The sequence below is a fragment of the Sorex fumeus genome, unplaced genomic scaffold, assembly GCF_029834395.1.
Source record: "Sorex fumeus unplaced genomic scaffold, SorFum_2.1 ptg000010l, whole genome shotgun sequence".
In the NCBI taxonomy this organism is placed as follows: Eukaryota; Metazoa; Chordata; class Mammalia; order Eulipotyphla; family Soricidae; genus Sorex; species Sorex fumeus.
Window position 1 is genome coordinate 870930 of NW_026606067.1, and position 25979 is coordinate 896908.

Genomic DNA, 25979 nt, shown 5'->3' on the forward strand with positions numbered 1-25979 from the left:
TCGCTCTAGCCCCCAAAACAGTATTTTTAAAGAATAAAAAATATTTTATGAGGGGGTATACCACAATGGCTTAGAGAGTCTGCCTTGCAAGTATATGGCCATGAGTTCAAATCCCCCATGTCCCACTTGAGACAAGCAAGACCTTAGCAGCACCACAACTAGTTGTGAGGAAGCACCAAACAGGGGGTGTCACCCTTGGCAAGCACACACAGCACTAAAACGATGTGTGGTTGGGGAGAAGGCTCAGGAAAGCACATCCCATGTCATGTGGAGGGTCCGCAAAAAAAAAAAAGCCTATTGCAATCATTGCACAATACATTTATCAATCAAAATCATTATGTTGTACATCTAAAACTGATACCATCTTAGTTCAGGATTAGCATCTTCTGAATTCTTGCACTCACATAACTTTGCGAGTGACATAAAGCGTTTTTCTACGTGCTGACCTGGGCGCAGTAGCCATGTGAGCGATCTCCCCTACAGATGACCCCGTGTCCATCTAGCACAGTCCGGATGAAGGAAATGGGCTCACCTCCTCATCCCGACTGCTGTCAGCGGCCTGCGGGGTGTCCTCGGTGTCCGAGGCGGCGGCCTCATGCTTCTCAGTGCTCTCCTCTGGCTCCTCGCTGCCCGGGGGCTTCTGGCTTGGTTGTTCCTGGGCCTGCCGCTCCGCCCTCGACCGGCTGAAAGTTCTTTCGGCTTCTTGAAGGTCTGTCAGAGTTACTCCCTGAGAAAATATCCCAAGTTCAGGGAAGTGTCACTCTAATCACAGACTATCCCTTCATGAAAAAGCAGGAAACTCCCTAAAAGATCTACTAGTCTTTGACTCCTGAAGTTCCCCAGAGGCAGGAGGCCACATGTCACATTTATGTTAATGTGTGATTAACATAAATACCCTGATGAGCAAAGGCCTGATTATTTCCTTTGTTTCACGTGTTCTATTCAGTGTGTAGAGGAACTATAACTTTTCGGCTTAAGGAGGCACACCTGGCAGTGCTCAGGGCTTACTTCTAGCTCTGTGCTCAGGGATCACTTCTGTGGTGGTTGGGGAATCCTATGGGGTGCCAGGGATTGAACCAGGGTTGTCCACATGCAGGGAAGCACCCTACCTGCTGTCCTACTGCTTCATGACCAGAGCATGATACTGAGCTTTTCCAATCCGAGTTCCAGAGAATAGATGAACATCGACACTAGCCTATTGTCGATGCTCTCCTTCACAGAATAATTCATATCAAATAAAGTTCACGACGTCTTTTTTGGAAGTCTCCTTTACTCCCCCGGGAGCAAACTGACGGTATACCTACAGATACTCTCAATAGCAGACATGAGAAAAATGTTTACTCAGAGGAGAAGAACCAGGCTCAAAAGGGCTGAAAATTCAGAGCCAGGCTACAGTAACAAACCACTCCCCAGCCCCCAAACTTGTTCTTCCTCTAACATCATTTCTCAAGTAACTCTAGGAATCACACAGAGACATTCCAACAATTATTGGTGCCCCTCAGGATCAGAGTAGCAGTGGGATTGGAGAAAGGCAAAAGTATGCAGACATCTGGAGCTGGGAACCAGGAGTCAGGGAGGGAGGGAGGGAGCGGATTCTCATTCGAGAAGTTTTGTGCTCTGGTCTTCAGAAGAAAAGAGAAGTCCCAAAGCTGGAATGCAGCAAAGCAGCACTGTAACCACAAGGAGCTTTTATTTATTTACTCTTCTTTAACGTACTTACTCATTCTCCTATGAAAGAACACTTAAGTGTCTTTAAGCACAGGGATGACAGACAAATCAAGCGCTTTTATACTCCAGATATTAGTGGTGAGGAAGGAAGAGGTGAACTAGAGGTGACAAAGGGACAGTGGTGGAAGGTCTTAGGCGAAGAAGCAGTAACTTTATATACCAAAACCAAAAACAATAATACTATGCTAACCAAGTTATCTAAAAAAAAAAAATACACAATTATTTTTTTAGAAGGGTTTCTTTTGGGGGCCCTACCCTGCTGGAAGGGCTCAGGTCTTACTCCTGGCTCTCCCCTGTGCTCAGGGATCACTCCTGGTGGGCTCGGGGGACAATATGTGTTGCAGGGGATTTAAAGACCACTACAAGCACCTTACCCATTGTACTACCACTCTGGCCCTAAAGTTCCTTTTAATCTAGTGGAAAAGATAAAAAAAAAAAGTGGGGCAGGAGCAACAGTACAGCGGAGAGGCTATTTGCCAGGGTTTGATCCCTGGCATCCCATATGGTCCCCTGAGCACCACTAGAGTGCAGAGCCAGGAGTAACCCTTATGCATCTCCAAGGTGTGACCCAAAAAGAAAAAAAAAAAAAAGGAAAGAAAACAAAAGTAACTAAGTAAAAAAAGTAACTAGAAGTAATTAAGTAAAATAAGTAACTAAGTAAAAAAGAAAACAAATGTAACTAAGAAGATAGAAACAAAAAATTCCAGCAAATTCTACTTCCAAATATATACCCCAAAGAACTCAAAGCATGGTCTTAGAGAGAGAATTTATATCCCATGCTCACTCACTGCAGCAAGATTCATAACAGCCAAAGGGTAGAAGCAGTTCAGTTGCCCCCCTCAGACGAAAGGATAAACATGGCATCTGTTCCACGGGGCATGATATTGGGTGGTTTCTGTGTGAAACTGTTCAAACCCAGTGAGTGTGATTACACAGATCTAAACAGCAAGGCCTCCCATGTCATACAGGCTAGCAGTCACTGATGTGTCAAGGACAAAACCAATTCTACACCAAGCCACACTGCCTCAGAGGCCCCGAGAGGCACCATCAGCTCTACACATGAGTATAGTCTACATCAGCATTCTTCAACCTTTTCACACCTGCGCACTAGGGAAAATAGGAGAAATATTTCTCCGACAAGCTGACAGTGAAGGCAAAAACAACCTCCCGGATCCTGCAACAATGTGGCACTTAAATCATGTAGCTGCTATGCTATTGGGAAAATTTTGTTTTGTTGTGTTTTGTTTTGGGACCACATCTGGCAGTGCTCAGGGCTTACTCCTGGCTCTTCACTCAGAGTTTTTCCTGGGGAGGGGGGCTTGGGGGGGCAGACCATATGGGGTACAGGGTGTCAAACCTGGCTTGACTGCATATAAGCCATGTGCCCTCCCTACTGTAACTATCTCTCCACTTCCGACTGGGGAAAATTTTTAGTGGACTACCAGGAAACTCCTGATCACAGCTTGAAGAACAGAGGTCTATATAATCAGTAAACTCTGCCCATAGATGACAATGAATCTGTGCTTTGGGTTACTGTGATTAATACTGCTTATAAACAACTCTGTACAATTTTTCTTGTAGACATGTCTTCCTTTCTCCTGAGTATATATATATATACCAGAGTAGCTGTGTTGGGCTACCCACAATGTTTGACAAACTACCAGAATTTTCTCTGGAAAACGAAGACACGGTCCATTAGGGACTGGAGAGACAATGCAGGATGTGACTGACCTCAGACTGACCTCTGCATATGGTCTCTGAGCACAGAGACAGAAGAAAGCCCTGAGCACAGCTGAGTGAGTGCGCTCCCTCTCCCCCAACCCCCCAAAATGATGTGGTTCCTTGAACACAACTGGAATAAGCCATGTGAAGGAAAGGAGATAAATTAGGTCTGAACCAGGAGGAATAGAAATGGGAATGAGTAAAGGTAAGGAGAAATTAATTTGATTCTATGTTGAACAAGATTGAAAGCTTTCATTATCATTGTTTGAATAAGAAACTATTCTTTTTTTTAAATGGAAGGTAGATGTGCTGGCATCAAGAGTTCTCACTTACTTGAGTAGACCTTCGAGTCTGGCGAGCTTGTCTGGAGCGTGCTTTCCGCAAAGACTCGGCTTCCTCATCCCGGACAGGGGTCAGATAGGACCTGCGGAGACAAAAATGCTTTGAAACAAACCTTTGCTTTGTGCACTTGAATGATGAGGTGCTCTGGCTGTCATCGGCAGTGACTGTCACAAGCTAGGATGACTGTAGTGAAAGAGGACACCGAAGTACTAGTTCTTTTAGGTCTCTGACAGAACACCACTGAGACTCTGGGTAAGTAATATTTCCTTAGGCCTTGATCAACTTGTCTGTGAAACAAAAATAATTTTACTGTCTCTATCCAAGTCTCAGAATTTGATATCAAGTGTGTTCTTGAAGTCATAGTCTTTTGTCATAGGTCTATGGTTTGGATATTTTTCTAAGTCTCCCTTCCCTACAGAGATCCACAAATGCTTCTAAATCAAAATCATAAGTCATCCTTATGAGAGCACATAGTTCAAAGAAAGAAAAAACATTTTATCAGACCATTAGATGCTTGGTAATTAATGACCACTGCATTACATTTTTTTTTGCACTGAATACAATATAAGACAAACATCTTTAAAAATTATTTCCCTGTTTGAAGCTAACCATTTAAGCTCCTTCTCTCCAGTGTATGTATATATATATATTATATATCTATATATATAAATATATATTATATATATATCAAATGAAGTTCTCCTGAAAGCTATTTCAAAAGTCAATTTCCTACTGTGATTCCATATAAAAATTTTATTCTCTCTTTATTCTAGGAACACAACTTTGTTCTCTCCTTGGAAGTTACATTCATTTCTCTCGTACCCTTCTACTTAAAATAGATTTACTTCACTCAACTGGCCCTCTGAACATTCTGCTTCTATACAGTTTTTCTCACGTGTTCCACAATGAAAACTTCCTTCCACCAAGTATCAGGCTTCCCTGGCCATGTGGATTTTCAGAGGAAGAAATTTCTTTCTCTAGCAGTAACAGAACTTAGTGGATAAAAATGTCTTATCTTTCATTAGAATACTTCTCACATCCCCTGAAATTTCCTAAGATTTGCAAAAACCAACTCTTTCTTTTTTTTTTGCTTTTTTGGGTCACACCTAGCGATGCACAGGGGTTACTCCTGGTTCATGCACTCAGGAATTACTCCTGGCCATGCGTGGGGGACTATATGGGATGCTGGGAATCGAACCTGGGTCGGCTGCGTGCAAGGCAAATGCCCTACCCGCTGTGCTATCACTTCAGCCCCAATAACCAACTCTTTACCCTGGGAAAGAATGGTTTAAATTTACGAGAGGCTGCCATCAATAATGAACAAACTCAACAGTGACATAAGACGGGTGGCTACATTTTGTGAGAAGATCTCGTTCTCTACAGCTGCCAGGCCATACTGGGCAGATTTTAACACCCATTTTCCTTGGTATGTGTGAGGTTAACAGTGCAGTAGAGTGGAAAGAACACACACAAGGAGTCTAATTTCAGCTCAGTCATTTGTTTGATTATTATTTGTTTGACAAAATCATGTCACTTCATGTGCATTTATGTGCATTTACTTTCTTCATTTATAAAACAAGGGTGATAAGTCTGTATTTTTAAGTCCCATCACTTAAGTGATAAGTGATCTGGCTTTAGCCCAACCACAGTCAATCCATATTTATGCTGATCTGGTACAAAGAGCAGATAAATCTTCTTGATAAAATGCCTACTTATTGGTTTTGGTCAAATACTAAATTTCCTATATCCCCTAGACACTTTGCTGCACACACCTCTACAGAATTTTGTACAACACGGAAAAGTTATTCACCTTCACAATCTTATGAGTAGTAACTAGTCACTTGTGACGTTTGAGTACTTAAATGTGGAGAGATAGCTCAAAGGGCTGGGTCACCTGCTTTGCATACAGGAGGCCTAGGATTGGTTCTCAGCCTCACATGAAGTCCAGTACCATGGGGAGTAATCCTTGAGCACCAAGCCAGGAGCAGGCCTCAGCAACAATGTGTGTGGTCCAAACATTCCCCTCCACCCCACCTCCAAATGGCTAATGCAAGAAGGAAATTAATTTTTTAAATTTTTTTTTAATAACTTGACATCTAAATAGCCACAAACGAAGACCGGTTATCATATTGGACGGCATCAGTCCTGAGAACCAATTATTTTCATTATTACATGATCAAGCTTTGTCCTTAAACCCCAAAACCAGATCCAGCTGATATAACAAACTTAACCAAATTTTGTCCAAGAATACAGTTAGTCAACTAAGTTGCAAAACAACTCATTTTATTTTCTCTGAGATAAATGCATCCTTTTCCTATGCTTCCCAAAGGCACTATCAGTGAATTTGCATTTTCATCATGTGGCACCTCTGAGTCTTATGAGGCAGTGGTGGGGCCCCCACCTCTGCGATATTTATAGACAGAGCAGATAGGAGCACGCGAGCAGCGCGCGACGCACTCCAGAACTACTTTCACCCTAATCGCAGCATTCGTACCCGGCTGTCCCCATACGCCTCCCCGTCCCACCCTGCTCTCCCTCTGCCCCCTTCGGCAAAGAGAGCTCCAAGAAAACCGACCGTTACCTCCTTGCGCAGGCCTGCATAGCAGAATGAAGGTCAAGAGATGTGTGGAGAAGAATAGCAAGAAAGGTAAGAGGCTGCCGGGAAAGACTGCAGTCTCAGCAGCCGTCTCCCTTGGAAACTAGGAAGGCTTGCACTGCCACTACTATCCAGCGAGCCACAGGCAAAGCTTGTAATTTGCTAAGGAGCTGCTGCTAAGGAGGAGGAGAAGGAAGGGGAGGAGAAAAGGGGAGGAAGGCAAAATCTTGGGGCTCGCTCGACAGGGCCAATGCTGAGAACCGCTCCCAAAATACCATTCCATTAGATGCATATTTTATACACTGTACCAAACCGATCAATACTATCTCTCATTTCACAGAAGACGGTGGGGGGGCAGTGGTGAGGTGGGGTTGGGTGAATTCTCCTTCCTGGGAAAGAAGAGAGCGTCAGAGAGAGGCAGCACTCGGGGAGTAGGTTTTGGTGGCGTTTTTTTGGGGATATTATTTCATTTGCCCTTGGGCTACCCTAATTGCTGCATCCATCTGACTGAGCTGTAAATTCTGCTTCAGGAGAAGCTGAGGACTGGCCAACTGGCAACATCAATAGTCGTGAAGAGAGAAAGAGGAACCCATGACATAAAGGCAAGGACAAACTTCAGACCTGGTGCAAATGGGTTAAAGTTAAAGGGTGGGTGGTATTGTGTAATCTGATAAGCTAAAAGATCCTAAGATTTCAAGATTTCCTATGTCACCTAGCAGAATATGGCCTGACTTTATCATCAAGGAAGAATATTTAAATGATCCAGTTTCCTACGGGCTGCTCTAATTCAACACTGACAGCCGAAGTTTTAGCAAGGAATGAAAGTTACAACTCCACTAAAAAAACTTATTTAAAGCAAATGGGTAGTGTGTGTGAGGGGGCCGGGGGGCGGGTGGGGGGGGTTCCTTAATTAAAATAATCATTACCTATAGGCTTCAGATTAGTTCTCAATAGGATCAAACTGTCCCAGGGGGTAACAACAAAGAATTATCTGTCCTGAAATGTCAAGGGGGTTGCAAAGCTTGGCTGTTAAGGGACAGATGGTGAATCTCTAGGGCCTTTGCCGGGCTCCTCACAGCTCTACTGTTGTGCCAGAGTAGTCACGGACCAGGACAAGTCGACAGGCAAGGCTGGAGGCCTGGGGTTTGCCATGCGAGAGCAGCAGAACTGAGCAGATACCACAGAAACAGTACGAACCCACCAAGTCTTAGATATGTGGCCATTTAAAGAAAGTTCGGTGGAACTGGTTCAAGTGACAGAGGACTGGCATGCTTGAAATTCGGGGTTCAGTCCCCTGGTGTCTGTATGCATCCCAAATACTCAGAGTCTAAGTTGACACCACCCCAACCCCTGCAAACTAAAGAAGAGGAAAAAGCATGCTGATCCTTACTCTAGACCACTGTTTCTCAACCAGGGGCCATATAGCTTCCTGTGAGTCCCCAGGAGGCGGCCACAGGTAAAATTTACTTAAGGAGGCCATAGCACAAGACCAGGGGTCCCGCTGGTAGGACACCAGAAGAAAGCAAGTTTGGAAGGAGATCATGGTCAGCAAAAGGTCTGTGGATCACTCATCTAGATTAAGTTACATGGCAAATGGCTCAGAGAACTGCTTTGGCTCAGAGAACTCCTACCCGCCCCCCAGCCCCCTCACACACACTACCCATTTGCTTTAAATAATTTTTTTAGTGGAGTTGTAACTTTGGTTCCTTGCTAAAACTTCGGCTGTCAGTGTTGAATTAGAGCAGCTCGTAGGAAACTGGATCATTTAAATATTCTTCCTTGATGATAAAGTCAGGCCATATTCTGCTAGGTGACATAGGAAATCTTGAAATCTTAGGATCTTTTAGCTTATCAGATTACACAATACCACCCACCCTTTAACTTTAACCCATTTGCACCAGGTCTGAAGTTTGTCCTTGCCTTTATGTCATGGGTTCCTCTTTCTCTCTTCACGACTATTGATGTTGCCAGTTGGCCAGTTTGGCTTTAGAGTCCAGTGGATTCCAATCTTGGTGTACCTGAAGACTGGCAGAGGTCCATGGGTGGTGTCGAAAGCCACTGTTTGAGACTATGAGTCTGATGCTCCTATGACCAACCTTAAATAAGGGTTGTATCATCTTGAATCCCTGCCCTTCTGAACACTTACTCCTTTAAAAATACTCCAGATTCAAGTGCCAAAATCACTTCCAGAAATGTTTTATTTACATTGGTCAATATATATTTCATGCACTGATCCAAGCAGGTGTTGGAGGTTTCAAGTAGTAAAAAGCGCCAAGTGAATGATGCCTTATTTCGGGCCCAGACGCTGCACCAACTGGACCTGGCCAATGGCCTCAAGTATTTATCACTGACTATAAAATAGAGAAGGTCGAACTCAGTACCACCTCTTTTTTTTTTTAAACAAAGAAACTCAAGAAAACACAAAAATATTGATGGAAAAATCTCATTCTCAAACAGGGAAAATAATTTAATAAAATATGGAACACCTCTACTTAGATGTGATAGAATACTAGGATACTAGGTGGACATTAGGAAACAAACAAACTAAAACAGATATATAACTTGCAAAATATAAGCATCTAAAACAAAGGTTTTCAACTACTGTTCAATAGAATGATGCCTGCCCATACATAGATATGTAAAGAGTTTAAAACATTAAACAAAGGACCAAAAATGCAGCTGAAAAAAATATTCACAAAGCTTATCATGAAGGAATTTATAAAGCAGAAAGCCCAAAGAATCTACAAAATTTTTTTTGTTCATTAGTCTTCAAGAGATCTGGAGCGGTGGGGCATTTGCTTTGCACGTGGCCAGCTCGGCCAAGCCATGTTCGATTCCTTTGCCCCTCTCAGAGAGCCCAGCAAGCTACCAAGAGTATCTCGCCCGCACAGAAAAGCCTGGCAAGCTCCCCGTCATGTATTCGATATGCCAAACACAGTAACAAGTCTCAAAATGGAGCTGTTACTGGGCCTGCTTGAGCAAATCGATGAATAACAGAAGGACAGTGCTACAGTGCTACAGTCTTCAAGAAAATGCAAATTAAAATATGGAAAACAATTTCATCATATTAAGATTCCACACAAAAACAAGCACACAGTGATATACAAAGTGTAACTCTAGCTCTGAAAAACTGAATTCCAGCACACAGACAGTGAGGCGTAACAGGAGAGCAGAACAGCATGCTCGGGCAAAGATGCATTCACCTCTGGGTATCAAAGTTCACTCAAGAAAAAATACACTCATGGTATTTATATACAGAAACATGAACAAGAATATACATAACAGAATTAATAACAAAAGGATATGACCCATTAGTTAAAAAATGTATATGGTACATGCACAAAAAATGGGCATTTTAAATGAAGGAACAGAACACCAAGTAAAAACAGCAGCTTTTTGAGATCAGCACCAGGAGGATTACTCCATAACTTAGAGGCCAGCCGGGTATCCTAGAGGAAAGGGCAGTTCAGATAGAGAAGGGAGCACCAAATAAAGGATGTTTGGAGGATCCTCCCAGGAGGGGAGATGCATGTCGAAAGTAGACTATGGACTGAACATGTTTGCCACTCAATGCCTCTTTTGCAGACCACAACACCCAAAAGGAGAGAGAGAACACAGGGGATTGCCCTGCCACAGAGGCAGGGGGGATGGGGGAATGGGAGTGGGAGGGATATTATCCATGGTGGTGGAAAATGGGCACTGGTGGAGGGATGGGTATCTGATCATTGTATAATTGAAACCAAAGCACAAAAAATTGTAAATCTACAACTTTAAAAAAAATAAAATAAAATAAAGGGAAAAAAAAACAGCAGCTTTTGGAATAATGTGCACAGAATGCATAGGAAGAACAAAAATATGAACCAGTATTATATATAGGCAAACATGCAATCATCATTAATAAAAAGCTAAAATTGACAAATACCAAATAGGAGAATGATGACTTTTTAAAAAATTTTATTGAATCACTGTGAAATAGTTACAAGCTTTCATGTTTGGGTTACAATCACACAATGATCAAACACCCATCCCTCCACCAGTGCACATTCCCCACCAACAATATCCCCGGTATACCCCCCTTTCCCACCCTCCCCTGCCTCCATGGCAGACAATATTCCCCATACTCTCTCTCTACTTTTGGGCATTATGGTTTGCAATACAGACCCTGAGAGGTTATCATGTTTGGTCCTTTATCTACTTTCTGCACACATCTCCCATCCCAACTGATTCCTCCGGCCATCTTTTTCTTAGTGATCTCTTCTCTATTCCAGCTGCCTTCTCCCCTTTGCTCATGAGGCAGGCTTCCAGCTATGGAGCAATCTATCTGTCCCGTGTATCTACTGTCCTTAGGTGTCAGCCTCATGTTATGTTGTTTTATACTCCACAAATGAGTGGAGTCCTTCTGTGTCTGTCCCTCTCTTTCTGATTCATTTCACTTAGCATGATACTCTCCATGTCTATCCATTTATAAGCAAAGTTCATGACTTCATCTCTCCTTACAGCTGCATAGTATTCCATTGTGTAGATGTACCAAAGTTTCTTTAACCAGTCATCTGTTCTAGGGCACTTGGATTGTTTCCAGATTTTAGCTATTGTGCACAGTGCTGCAATGAACATATAGGTACAGATGTCATTTCTACCGTGCTTTTCTGCATCCTCAGGATATATTCCCAGAAGTCTCCCCAAGCACAAAAGTCCTGGCCCAGGGGCTGGAGAGATAGCATAGCGGGTAGGGTGTTTGCCTTGCACACGGCCGACCTGAGTTTGATTCCCAGCATCCCATATGGTCCCCTGAGCACCACCAGGAGTAATTGCTGAATGCAGAGCCAGGAGTAACCCCTGTGCATCGCCAGGTGTGACCCAAAAAGAAAAAAAAAGTCCTGACCCAGATGGATTCACTAGTGAATTCTTTCAAATCTTTAAAGAGTACCCACTCCCAATTCTCTTTAAGCTTTTCCATGAAACTGAAGTATCAAAAACACTTCTTAACAGTTTCTATGAAGCAAATATCACCCTAATACCAAAAGCAGACAGAGATACCACAAAGAAAGGTATCTCTTTCATCAGGCCCATATCCCTGATGAACACAGATGCAAAGATCCTTAACAAACTATTAGCAAATAAAATCAAACGACTCATCAAAAAGATCATACACCGTGACCAAGTAGGATTCATCCCTGGGATGCAAGGACAGTTTAACATTCGGAAATCAATCAACAGAATCCATCATATCAACAAAAGAAAACAAAAAAACCATATGATCATATCAATAGACACAGAGAAAGCATTTGAGAAGATTCAGCACTCATTTATGATAAAAACTCTCAGCTAAATAGGCACTGAAGACAATTTCCTCAATATAGTCAAAGCCATCTACAACAAGCCCACAGCAAGTATCATTCTCAATGGGGAAAAACTAAAAGACATTCCTCTAAGATCAGGCACAAGAAAAGGTTGCCCACTTTCGCCACTCAATATAGTACTGGAAGTCCTGGCCATTGGAGTTAGGCAAGAGAAAGATATTAAGGGAATACAAATAGGAAAGGAAGAGGTCCAACTATCACTATTTGCAGACAACATAATACTATACTTAGAAAACCCTAAAGATTCTACAGAAAAGCTCCTAGAAACAATAGGTCGGTTTAGTAAAGTGGCAGGCTACAAAATCAACACCCCAAAGTCCATGGCTTTCTTATATACAAATAACGAAAGAGAAGAAATAGACACTAAAAAAACAATTCCGTTCACAATGGTCCCTCAGAAAATCAAGTACCTTGGAATCAGTTTAACCAAAGAGGTGAAGGACCTATACGAGTGATGACTTCTAGGGAAGGATGGATCTGAGGCACATACAGGAGTTCAGACTGTATTTTTAATTGAAGCCAATCTGCAAAATGCAAGGAGTTAATCAAGCTGGAAAACTGATATATTGGTTGTTCATAATAGTTAATGCAAAGATTTATAATTGAAATATTATAAAAATTATTATTTAATCAGCATGAATTACAAAGTTATGAAGTTATTCGTGGTGGAATTTCAGGTGTGCAATATTCCAATACCAATCCCTTCACCAGTGTCTACTTCCCTCCACCAATGTCCCCACTTTCCCTCCTGCCACCCATCCTGCCACTATCATAATGGCAATATTTTAAAGAGAAAACAGTATGCAGAATATCAAAATAAAGAGAACAAAAATTTAGTGGTTATTACTAAATGGTGCGATTATGTGTAACTCATTTTCTACTTAAAATATGCATATTGCATAAAAATCATAAACTTGAAGTGCTTTTAAATTATTTTGTTTTGATTGAAAGCCAGTGGTACTTGAAGGTCTACTCCCGGCAGCTCTGGAGAACCATATGGTAGTGGGGACCAAGCCCAGGACTTCCATTCTGTCTTTTCGGGTCATCTCCCTAATCAATTTTCATTTTTTTCAAAGGCAAAGCCTTTTAATGTTCAGGATTTGGAGGACAGTGCAAGTGGTAGGGTGCATCTAAGCATGTCTGAGGCCCTGAGTAATCCCTGGCACTGTATGACCCTCTGATCATTGCTGAGAGTGGCCCTAGTAGTGCCTGAGTCAGGGCACTGTACCAAAGTACCCCCAAGTACTAAAGAGTAAGGTTTACACGGCCGACAGATACCCAGGAATAGACTCAGGCCCACCACAAGCACCAGGGTTGAGGGTCACTGTCACTGTCCTCCCGTTGTTCATCAATTTGCTCGAGCAGGCCCAGTAACATCTCCATTGTAAGACTTGTTACTGTGTTTGGCTTTTTGAATACGTCATGGGTAGCTTGCCAGGCTTTGCCATGTGGGTGAGATACTCTCAGTAGCTTGCCGGGCTCTCCGAGAAGGGCAGAGGAATTGAACCCGGGTTGGCTGGGTCGGCCGCGTGCAAGGCAAACACCCTGCCCGCTGTGCTATCACTCCAGCAAGGTGGGGGTAAAGCCTAAATACATGCAATACTAAAAGTACTGCCTCAGACCCAAAAAGCTGCCAAAGAGAGCACTCTGAAGAGCACTGCCATCGCTGGGAGTGATACACAAGTATAGGTACTCTCGAGGCTGTGCTAATATTAAAGAAATTAAACACGCGGGAGCAGGGATGTCCTTTGAGCAGTCTAGGTCTGAGAGGTGTGGGAGCTTTATTTTTTTTTCGTGGAGGGTTGAGGCAGGGCACCACACCCTCGTGGTGTTCAGGGATACGTCTGGGTTAGTACTTGGGGGTTGCACTATGAGATCAAACCTGGGCTGCCGGCCTGCAAAGCATGCATTCCAACTCATTGAGCTTCTCCCCAGCCCTGAGAGCCTGGAGTGGCAGAAAGGGGGTATGAAGCTGTTCAGAGAACCAGGAGCAGGCCTGTGCCAGCATCAGGTGGGCCCTGAGCACTGAGAATGGAGCCTTCACAGCTCCCGCTCCTCTCACTGCCTCTAAAAATTGGTCTGTGACTGCTGTGACCACTGCACTGCCTTGTGCAGGTAAGGGAGCATATCTGGGGAGTACCAAATCCATGTTTTTCAGCCTCTATTCCACACGCTAATCTTGCACAATCAGAGGGAAATTGTAATCTCTTCCCCCAAATAAAAGTACTTACAAAACAAAACAAACACTGTCCTCCCGTTGTTCATAAATTTGCTTGAGCAGGCCCAGTAACGTCTCCATTGTGAGACTTCCTGTTACTGTGTTTGGCATATGGAATACATCATGGGTAGCTTGCCAGGCTTTGCCGTGCAGGCAAGATACTCTCGGTATCTTGCCAGGCTCTCCGAGAGGGGTGAAGGAATCGAACCTGGCTCAGCTGGGCTGGCTGTGCACAAGGCAAACGCCCTACCACTGTGCTATCACTCCAGCCCCAAAATACTTACATATAACAAAATTTTGCTAACAATTTAAGGTCTTCCCTGAAATTCAAGAAGAGTCAGGACCAGCCAGAGAGATAGGTCAATAGGCCGAGAACAGGCTCTGCATGCAGGAGGCTCAGATTCTAGTCTCAACACCTTCTGGCCCCCTGATCATCACGGGCAGTAACTCCTGAGCACAGAGCCAAGAGTGACCCCTGAACACAAGGAAGTGAGGGGAGGGAGAAAGACTACAATGAAAAAGCTCGTTAAAGAATCAAAATTAGGTTTACTTCCAGAGAAGGTCTATAAAATGGATCTATTTTCTTCTAGATCAATTACCCACTTTTCTGATGACTCAAATTCCTTTCAGGATTTTGACACAGGGGCACTTCTAAAATGCCAGATTTCCTGAGGTAAAATTCACAGTAAAATCTGCCCTTGGTAGCACACAAACATCACTCCTCAGTGATGGCAGAGCCCTGGGGTCAAACTTGCCACCAGCCTAGTCTAAGGGAACTTTCTCTTTATTAAAATAAAGATTTTTTTTTTAATTACAGAGAAAGCACTAAAACTCATTTCTGAAACTACACATTGGTTCTCTTTGGTGGGGGGAGCAAGAGGGGTCCCATAACTGTCAGTGTTCGGAGCTAGCCCTGGCTCTGCGCTCAGGGGTTACTCTTGGCAGGGCCAGGGTTCGAACCCAGGTCAGCCATAAGGAAGACAAGCGTCTGAACCCTGTACTATCCCTCCAGTCCACAACAGCTTTTTAATTCACATTGAAAAGAAATATGCTAACCAATTTTGCCCACTAAATTAAGTTACAATCACACATTACCGATTATAGCAAAAAATGAGCTTAAGATCCAGGTGAGCAAATTCCTTATTTTTAAACCACTGCTCACAACCACTCATTCCCTAAGGTTTAGAAAAGTGGGGTTCATGTATTTTTCTTACATCTTCTACATTTAGCCCTGTGACTAGCCTGTAAGTGTTCTAAAATTACTATATTCAATTAATGGATGAAATTCAGTCAGGATTACCATAGTTTTCACTTCAGGCTGGCTTTAATTCTCCAATAATTTATTTACTATCTTTACAGTTTGGTCAACACTCGTGTGTTTTTCATTCCATTCAATCAACCATGGTCCTTTTTTTTTTTTTTGGAACTGTGCCAGATATTGCATACCAAAATGGATATAGGCCTGGGCTGGGGAAATACCTCAAGGGGCTGAGCTGGGATCCCCAACACCTCACAGTCCCCCAGCACTACTGGGAGTGGCCACCCAGGCACTATTGAGTGTCTCTCCCTCCATTCTTCCACCCCCCCCCCCCCGCCCCCAAATGAATAAGGCCTATCTCCAGCAGGATCTTGTGGGAATGGTCTACCATGTTTATTGGTAGCACTGTAGCACTGTCATCCCATTGCTCATTGATTTGCTCGAGCAGGCACCAGTAATGTCTCCATTGTGAGACTTGTTACGGTTTTGGCATATTAAATATGCCACAGGGAGCTTGCCAGGCTCTGCCGTGTGGGAGGGATACTCTCGGTAGCTTGCCAGGCTCTCCGAGAGGGACAGAGGAATCGAACCTGAGTTAGCTGTGTGCAAGGCAAATGCCCTACCTGCTGTGCTATCACTCCAGCCCTGTGTTTATTGGTATAATTTAGTATAGAAAGAACTCTGGGTAGGAAGTGGGACAGAGCACTGCTGAAGAAGGTCAGCAAAAGTAATTAGGGAGATGTGCCTGGAGCAGATTTAAAGAGGATGGGAAGCTTCCTGCAAGAGCAGGGGAGCCAGTGTTGCTCGGGGTGCCATGCTGGGACTGAAAGCTGGAGAGTGAGGATAGATCTGCATATCAGGAAGATGACGAGGCAGAGAAGGGAGGTGTCCAGGTGAGGCGGTGCAAGGGAAGGAAGACCAAAGAGGGTCTGAGGGAAGGACAGGTCTTAGGGGAAAGCCGGTCATTTCCTGGTGCCAATTACAGGAGAAGGCAGTGAGTTTGGTTTCCAAGTTCTAAACTGGGTGATATTTAAGCAGGACAACTTTAATCTTTCTTACTAATATGAGAAAGCTAGGGAGAGAGGATGGAGGTTAAGACTCTTGCTTTTGCACATGGTCCACCATGGGTTCAATCCTGAGCACAGAGCCAGGAGTAGCTACTGAGTTCCACTGGTGTGGCCCCACCATCACAAATGAAAACAGACCTCTCTGGTCTTTCTTGGGACATCAGAAGGGAGGGGGTAGTTTGGCCGGTTTATACTAAAGAGGATTTGAGAACTTAAAAGAAATGCCTGTAACAACACTTTTAAAAAAATGAAGAACTAAGAAGGGAAGGAAACTCAGTTTTGGGTGGCAGTCACAGCCAGGCCTGGTTCTAAGAAAGACCTACACTTGTGGCCTTCTGAAGCCAGGCAGAGAAGTGAGGACCGGGAACAGAGAACTAAGTGATGGCTGACACAAATGGGGTACATTAGTATCGACACTGCAGAGTGCTAGGAAGAGCAAAGCAGTCTGAGGAACAGTACTTAAGGGGCTTGCTGAAGAAAAGGGGCAAAAAGGGAGACAAGGAAGGAGCAATTAGAAGCACAGAAGTAAGCAGGAGAGAATGGTGTCATGGCTGAAGAGACAGACCCAAGCGCTGAGCAAACGGTACACAGGGGCCCCGGGGCCAATCCTTAATACTGCATGGTCCCTTGAGCGCTGCCCAGTGTGACCCACAAGCAAACAAAGAAAAAAGAACAGTATTACAGAGAGAGACTGAAGATCTAAGAAGGCAGCAGGCAGCCGGTAAAAATGCTCTCAAGAGAGCCAGGTAAATGATGAAGCGGCTGAGCAATACTTAGGAAAGCTCTAAAGCACTTTGCCAGTGCAAATCCACTGGCCGGAAAGTGGGGCAGAATTTCTACTTTAATAGGTAAAGAGTGACTTAAAAAAAAAAGGGAAATGAGAAGTTTCTCAAGAGTACCAGGGACGCTTCAGTGAGATGGGGCAACTCTAAAGGACACTGCAGTGCCAAAGGCGTGTTCTATTCCAACAGGAAAGACACAGAGCAGTCAAGGACAAATGAACTTTTGTGCAGACGCATCTTTGTCATAGAGCTTACCTTGCAGTCCTGCTTCCTAATCTTTATGAATTTTTGTGCCAAGTATTGTTTCTTCTAGACACGTAGCTTTGTCATAAAATAATGTGGTTCCTGATGGGTCCTGGAGCTCTATTTCATTTACATGTCAAGGAGCCATTTGCAGCATAAGCGCACAGAACATGTGAATTACATTGTTTTCCCCTTCCACGTTAGAAGTCTAAGATTTTGTTTTGTTTAAGAAAAGATCTAGGTCAGTACACTACCCAAGGTTATCTAAGAAATTATGACAAAGAGGGAGAAACAGTCTTCAAGAAGGATCAGAAACAAGGACTCATTTAAGCAACTGCTGTCAGCCAATTCCATTTTTAAAAAGTACTTCTGAAAATAGAAATATGACTGCCCTGGCCCTGGAATTCTCCAAAGATAAAACACTTATATCCTGTGTCCTCATAAAACAGTGTACAAACCTTTTGAGGAGACAACTTCTCATTTGGTTTTCAAAAACCCTTACTTCCCATTTAAATTTCAGAGAGGATAGAAGGTTTTTAATTTACTTTGTTTTCAGATGTGGTATCTCCGAAAACAAATCCTAGCCTCCTAGGCATTTCATCTTCTCTTTAAAGAAGTATCAAGAGATTCTCAGGGCTGGAGTGACAGTGTAGCAGACAGGGCATTTCCTAGCATGTGGCAGACCGAGGATCGATCCCCGGCATACCCTCCTCCCCCCAACCCTCCAGGAGTGATCCCTAAGTGCAGAGCTAGGAGCGAACCCTGAGCACCACCAGGTATACTGTCCCCCAGAACTCCCCCCACAAACACAAAAAGCAAACAAAAAAGAGATTCTAACTACTGCAATGATATAAATCTGAGCTTCTTGTACTTTATTCTACTCGCTGCCTCTTTTTGCCTGAGAAACTTTTATGGGACCTTGGGTATATAGGTATAGAAAATAAGTAAACAAATAAAACATTTACTGAGTGAATCATACAGAAATATCCCCGTAAAGCAATGTTTTAAAGACACCCACCAGTTAAGCAGGCAGGGTACACAGGAGTAAGTCTCAAACTGACCTTGGGCACACCTGTGGGTATCTACAGGCAAGCGAGAAAGAAAGTTCAAAAGGTCTGGATTAAAATAATTTTTTCTTCATTTCATTTCATTTTTTCATTTCATCATCCTGTTAATCGTTGATTGCCTCGAGCAGGCCCCAGTAACGTCTCTTTCATCCTAGCCCTGAGATTATATTCAGGGCTCTTTAGGAGAATGAGAGCCATCATTTTTTCTTAAGAAATTTTATCATAGTTTAGGTAACCTGGTTACAACAGCATTGTCATTTAGGCTTTCATGCACAGAGTTACTGTACCTCACTGCAGCCGCAGTCTCCCAGCCAGTATCTGAGACCCTCCACCACTGCCTTTATGTCCTCCAGCCTGTCCTTCCATTCCCCTCGCTGGTCTCTCCAATGCGAAGTTATCTGAGTTTTGTAATCCAAGGCCAAGGGGCTGTCATCACTCAATACTTCAATACTGCCTGCTCCCGTATTTTGTTTCTCCATATACTGGATGAGTGAGATCATTCGACATTTGTCCCTCCCCTTCCGACTTATTTCGTTTAATGTGATACCCTCCAATTCCACCTGAGTTGCAGCAAACTGCTAGATTCCCTCTTTTCTTACAGCTGTGTAGTAGTCCACTGTGCAGGGATGCCCCAACTTTTTTTTTTTTTGCTTTTTGGGTCACACCCGGCGATGCACAGGGGTTACTCCTGGCTCTGCACTCAGGAATTACTCCTGGCGGTGCTCAGGAGACCATATGGAAAGCTGGGAATCGAACTCGGGTTGGCCACGTGCAAGGCAAACGTCCTACCCGCTATGCTATCATTCCAGCCCCAACCCCAATTTCTTTATCTATCTTTATACAATTATTTTTTCTTTTTGGGTCACACCCAGCAATGCTCAGGGGTTACTCCTGGCAGTGCTTGGGGGACCATATGCGATGTCAGGGATTGAACTGGGGTCAGCCACATGCAAGGCAAAAAAACGCCTACCTGCTGTATTATTGTTTCGACCCCCCCTCTGTCATTTGAGGGGTCATGTACTCAGTCAACAGACCTTGTTTTAAATCCTGCCTCTGCATTTATTAGATCTGCAATTGCTGGCAGGTCCCCTAATTTAGAAATTAAAACTCATATCTAATCTACTGGAATCTGATTTTCCATAGATGTATTAATAATACATTATTTTCTCACAACATTGGAGAGCTAACTACATCCAGGGTACTTTGATAAGCTTTCAAGGATATTAGTTCTCTTACCCACTTAACCCTTGTGTGTTTGGGGCAGGGACGTGGCATGTGCTACAACCTGGGTTCCGTCCCTGGCACTCCCCACTCCCCACCCTCGCACCATTAGTTGCTACCCCCCAAAACCTGAAAAATGAGAATCATTTTTCATTTTAAAAAAATGAAAGAAGGAAAGACATTTCATAGGTTTAAAAGTCAGTTCAAATTCTACTTCCACTGGCTTCGTGAAGCCCTTCCTCATGGCTCCACCCCACACCTTCTCCGAAATCCTGACCTACTTACCTGAACACAATCTTGCACCCAAGGTTACGTTGCTTCCACCCAAAAGTCTGGCTTATGTGTGTGTGCACGAAGCGTCCTCCATCTTGAGGGCACATGTCCTATAATACCCACAGTCTGTAGCCGAATACTGAGCACGTGGAGTGTAAGACAATCATTTGAAGATGTCGGAATCCTGTGATTTTAGAAGCCAATATCACCCACAAATCTCCTCTGCCCCTGATCTGCCAATCAAGAAACTGAGAGTAAAAGAAGTTAAATGGCTTGCCTGAGAACAAACTGTGTGCTCCTCTGAAGGGTGAAATATGTCTCTTGTCTTGCAACCCAGAGCTTTTTACCTCGGGGAAGCTGTTCTCGTGTGAAGAATCACCAGAGCAGACGTTCACAAAGCACCTCCACACGCCAGAAACCACCTGCACCCGCTCTGCTAGAACACTTAAAACGGAATGGCGCAGACAGGCGTATCTGCAAACGGATCCAAACATCAAACAGAAGCTTTTTGGGGAGGGGATAGCTGGGCTGGGCCTTACAGCAAGCAAGTCAACTGGCATTCCTCTGCTGCCATCTCCTGGACTCAGAGCTTCACTACATAGGGGCTTATTGTGCCGGAGAAACAAAATTTCATCCAATGTTTACTCCACACCAATCAGGCTACGTGATGTGAAGAAAACCTGATAGGAAAGCACCATCGAGACATTCCTAATGGGGGTAAGGGATACAGAGAGCCTGGAGGATAGGCCGCAGGCTGCCGGGCATGGCCACGTGTGCTGCGTGGGAGCCGAGCGGCCATGCCCTTTGGATTCCCAGCACAGCAAAGGATGTGATCTAAGTGTTCGAGGCCCCCTGGTTCCAGCAGCAGCTGCAGCAGCAACAGCACCGGAAAGGGCAGGTGGAAAATAAGCACAGTTTTTGCTATTGTTTTTGTTTTCTTTCTTTTCAAAGAAGCAGCTTGGGGCTGGAGCTGCAGTACAGCGGGTAGGGCATTTGCCTTGCAGGCAGCTGATCTGGGCTTGATCCCCAGCATCCCATATGGTCACCTGAGCAGCACTAGCAGTGATTCTTCAGAACAGAGTCAGGAGGAAGCCCTCAGCATCGCCAGGTGTGGCCCCAAAACAAAATAAAAACCAAAAACAATCAAAGAAGCAGCTCACGAGCTAGAGTCAAAGGGCATGTACATGAATATGTACACATGCACAAAGGGCATGCACACATGTACAACATGCTCTGCGTGTACACAGGAGGCCCACAAAGCAGCAGCTCACAATGCAGTGATAAAGGCCACATCACTGAGTGATTTAAACCCGTCCTAAGCACAATGATCTAAAAGACTGCTAAAGACAGCTTACTGGTCTGCGCCTGGCACTCAGAAAGGAGCTGACAGCAAGTGCTAATCAGCAGCGATTCTTATACTGCGAACTGGATTTTGTCCAATGTGACTTCAAAGACTCATCATGGGTAGACAGAGGCAGGAAAGTAGAACAGATTCGGGAAATGTAAGGCTTTTTCTACCTGGGATCCAGTGATGGGATCCAGAAAACACTGAAGAGTAGACAGAAAAGGAAGGTTCCAGAGAAAGCGAATTAAAGATTCTAATAGAGTGCTACTCCACGGGCCAAAAGGCCTACCTACCAGCAGGAGTTTCTACACTGACTGGCTCAACGAGATTATGAATTTTATCTAGAGGTGGGTCCTCCTAGCACTCAAGATAAACTAAGAAACTGCCATGTGTAAGCATTCGAAAATACTGGCGTGGGGCTGGAGCAATAGCACAGCGGGTAGGGCATTTGCCTTGCACACAGCCAACCCAGGTTCGATTCCCAGGAACCCATATGGTCCCTTGAGCACTTCCAGGGGTGATTCCTGAGTGCAGAGCCAAGAGTAACCCCTGTGCATCGCTGGGTGTGACCCAAAAAGCAAAAAAGAAAAAAAAATACTGATGTCTATCAAGTCTCAATCTTACAGTTTGTAGTGAGTAAACAAACAACTTCCACCCAGGCCTCAATGAAGAGAACTGATTTTCAAATTTTCTGTTTAGTTGCTGGAAAGACAGTTACAAGGGTTAAGGTACATGCTGTGTTGCAAGTGGCCAACCCAGGTTCAATCCCCTGGTACCACATGGTCCCCTGAGCATCTCTGGGTACAGCCCTGGAGCTCCCTTGAGCACTGCCAGGGTGGCCCTGGTCACCCCGGGTCCTGGCCCTGGATAGCCAGGGCACTGCTACATCCTCTGGCCCTGGATGCAACCTCCAGCCTGGTTGGTCAAGAATCACAGATAGGGCACCCAGACCTCCTGAGTGCCCCGTGGAAGGCCCCCCAAATAAAATCTGTCACTGTCCTCCCGTTGTTCATTGATTTGCTCGAGCGGGCACCAAAAATGTCTCACTGTTTTTGGCATATCTAATATGCCACAGGGAGTTTGCCAGGCTCTGCCATGTGGGTGGGATACACTCAGTAGCTTGCTGGGCTCTCCAAGAGGGATGGAGAAATCGAACCCGGGGTCGGCCACGTGCAAAGCAAATGCCCTACCCGCTGTGCTATTGTTCTCAAATAAAATAATACATAAAATGTCCTATTCAAAGATCAATTCAGAGAGAAGCTACACTTCCATCTGCCTAAACAAGCACAATTTTTTTCCTGACATATTTACTTCAAAATTTATAAAACAAGATAAAAAAGACAAACAACACAGCCCATTTGTATAAGGCCTTGGGTTTGATCCCAGGCACCACAGCAAAAAAGAAAAAAAAAAAGAAAAAAAAAGAAAGAAAGAAAAGAAAGAGGGTGTAGGAAGAGAATATACCCACCACCAGCATACCACCATCCAACTTCCAGTAACACTGCCCATATGCTTCCTCTTAAAAGAGAAACCTTGTTCCTACTTCCTATTTCTAATCATCTCCTGCAAGGCTCACCTCAAGGCACCGATCCTCAAGTCTGAGCACATGTTTAAACCCATTAGGAACATGCAGAACTCCCGGGGAAGCTCCCAACCGGTTATTCTGAACCTCCTATTACTCATACACCTTCGCCCACTCCCCGGTCCACACCGCCATGCAAACAGCGTAAACGAACAAGCTGCTTTGGCAAGAACCAGCAGGAAGAGAAGGGGACTAAGAGGAGCACTGTTGCCCGAGCCTTCAGGTAGAGAAACGGTACCTGCTCCCGCACGCCCAGAACATGCTGCTGTCTCAGCTCGGCACCCCGCCGTCAGTCCCCAAGACACCGGAGCCCCGAGCCGGCTTAGAGGTTGGGCTCACTTCCCCAAGCACACACACGGTAACTTCCTGTGCCTCTGATTTCCATAAAACCAGGAACAGCTGAATGGCCACCGGCAGAGCAAATCATTCCGGATGAGAGGCGGTCACGCTGCCTCAGACACACCTTGCTCCACAGGCACACCCGCTCTCCCAGAAGCCTGGTCTCCACCACAGGCGGCCATTCCTCTGGTTGTTCTTCCTTAGGAAATGCCCAAGCCCATTGATTGAGGCTGCTGGAAGCAACTGTTGGTTTCTAACTTGGGAAAATCGAATGGTGGAAGGGGGTGGGGGAGGTATGCTGAGTGAGGGCACGGAATTTTTGTCCCTTCCACGGGTCACCAATACTCACAGCTCTGAAAAAAGAACCACTTTATCAGAAGGAGATTAACTATAAAAACATGGCCGATAAGGGCTCGGCCTGGCAGGTGTCGGCTGACTGCTCACTTCACTCTGAAGTGGCTGGGGAATTAGGACAGAGCAACAGAGGCCCTGGGCGGCAGGGAAGGGCTTCCCGGGTGTGCTTTGGACAGCGTGTGTCCTGGGGGCAGAGGGAAAGGTCCTAAGCCCCACTTCTGCACTGGTAAGTGGTTGGGTGACATGAGCCTTGTCTGTGGGAAAGGAACTAACTGGCATCACAACGGCCACGCTGGACATCAGAACAGGAGAAGGATGCTAGATTTTCTCACAAAAGGTCCTGAAATTTTAGCGTAGCAATGCACTGTGGGGGATCACTCAGACTGTCTCCCAAACTATTCAGTGGGGCTAAATGGTACTAGGATTTTGTTCTGTGTTGTTTTGGGGCCACACCCAGAGATGCTCAGGGCTTACTCCTGGCTCTGCACAAGGAATTACACCTGGTGACTCAGAAGACCATATGGGATGGTGGCGATAGAACCCAGGTCGGTCATGTGCAAGGCAAATGTCCCACCTGCTATAGTATCTCTCCAGCCCCGGCAGTAGTAGTAGTATTTTTAGACAGCTTTCTTGAGATTTAATATACCACTCACATGTATCATTCAGCAGTTTTAATATATTTACTAAATTATGTGCTCATCACCACAAGCTATTTTAAAATACTTCTATTGGGGCTGGAGCAATAGCACTGCGGGTAGGGCGTTTGCCTTGCACACAGCTGAGCCAGGTTCGATTTCCAGCATCCCATATGGTCCCCTGACCACCACGAGGGGTAATTCCTGAGCGCAGAGCCAGGAGTAACCCCTGTGCATTGCCGGGTGTGACCCAAAAAGCAAAAAAAAAAAAATCCCCCAAACAAAAACTTCCATCACCTCCTTTCATGTCATGGGGGTTTTGTTTGTTTGTGGGTGGTTTTTTTTTTTTGTTTTGGGGCCACACCCAGAGGTGCTCAGGGGTTACTCCTGGCTCCGAACTCAGGAATCACTCCTGGCAGTGCTCAGGGGACCATACGGGATACAGGGAATTGAGCCCAGGTCAGCCTCAGGCAAGGCAAACACCCTACTTGCTGTACTATTGCTCTGGCCCCAAGTCACATTTTGAGATATACATCAAGAGCATTGTTCCCCACAGTCTAATTAATTAGTACCAACCAATTTATCAACTCTGAAGCCCTACTAGTGTAAGGGGGACCACTGCTTTCCTTATCACAAGAAAAGAAAAATGCTATACTGAGGCCAAAGAAGAGAGAATATAGCAGGCAAGTCGCTTGACTTGCACATGGACAACCTGTATCAAATCCCTCGCCCCCCATGTGATTCCCCAACCAGGAGAAAGCCCTGAGCATCACCAGGTGTACCCCCCTCACCCACGCTGAAAAAAAGAAAGAAAACTATCAATCACACTTCCCCACCCACTCCCCCCCACCCACAGCTTCTCACTTTATTTAACAGCTTTTATTTATTTGGGGCCACACCTGACAGTGCTCAGGAGCTACTCCTGGCTCTGTGTTCAGAGGCCATTCCTGGCAGTGACTGGGGGACCAAATGTGGTACCAGAATTTGAACTAGTGTTGCAGCTATTGAAAGGGATTGTTTACACCTTACTTCGGCATACTGAATACCAGCAATATGCATGACTCAACAGAAGTAATAATATGCACACCTACAACCAAATTCACAGGTGTAGGAGTCAAAATGAGCAATAAAACAGACATTAAAATGTGAAAAGTACTCACCCTAGCATCAATATTCACTACTGCACACAGTGTGGAGTATACTAGTTACAAAATGACAGATACTGACAGCACTAAGAAAGGAGTAAAAGGAGTCAGATAAGCTAGTAAGCCAATGCAATAATTAGTCACACAAGTAACCCAGAGGCCTTGGCAATTGCAGTATCCTAGAAAACATGCCTACTGCTAAGTACTGCTCACTCTTTTCCTGCTTAATATTCCTGGTTCAATATCCATGTTAGGAAGATTATTATTTATACAGATTGAGAAAAAAAACTGGTAAGATCATCATTGCATAGTCTTTTGGATAGGGGAAGAAAATATTCATTTTTGAACACAAATTGAGAGACTAGAGGAGCTTGTGCCCTACTTTATCAAGAGCCCCTTTAGCTTAAGAAAGGTGAGTCAAGTGAGTTTTTAAAACCATGACTCAAGAGTTTTATACTTGGCTTAAATGTCCCACATTCTATGGGGGTACAGTGCCATCTAGCAGGTCAACCTGTCCCCGTGGGGCTAATGCATCAGCAGCCTGATGGGGCCTTCAGGCTTCCTGATGCCCCCAAACTGCTGCTGTGCCTCTGGTTGGACCTGAACAGTTTGGGACCAAGTTTCCAGAAAAATTAAACAGCCAAAAGTTAGGTATGTGGGAGTCATGCCCACAAACCACCTCTGGCTCAGCTATACAAGCTC

The 25979-nt window shown here is 44.6% G+C and overlaps 1 protein-coding gene across 3 annotated transcripts in view; it reads right to left on the minus strand.

The window, feature by feature from the left end:
* The window catches only part of PPP1R12B (protein phosphatase 1 regulatory subunit 12B), a 250443-nt gene that overhangs the window by 92262 nt on the left and 132202 nt on the right, over positions 1-25979 (minus strand). For all 3 annotated transcript variants that reach the window (XM_056110653.1, XM_056110652.1, XM_056110651.1), the window contains exons 14-15: positions 3784-3874; positions 533-727 (exon numbers count right to left, since the gene is read on the minus strand). In XM_056110653.1, coding sequence (XP_055966628.1) covers positions 533-727; positions 3784-3874 — 286 coding nt within the window. The remainder of the gene's footprint in view (positions 1-532; positions 728-3783; positions 3875-25979) is intronic.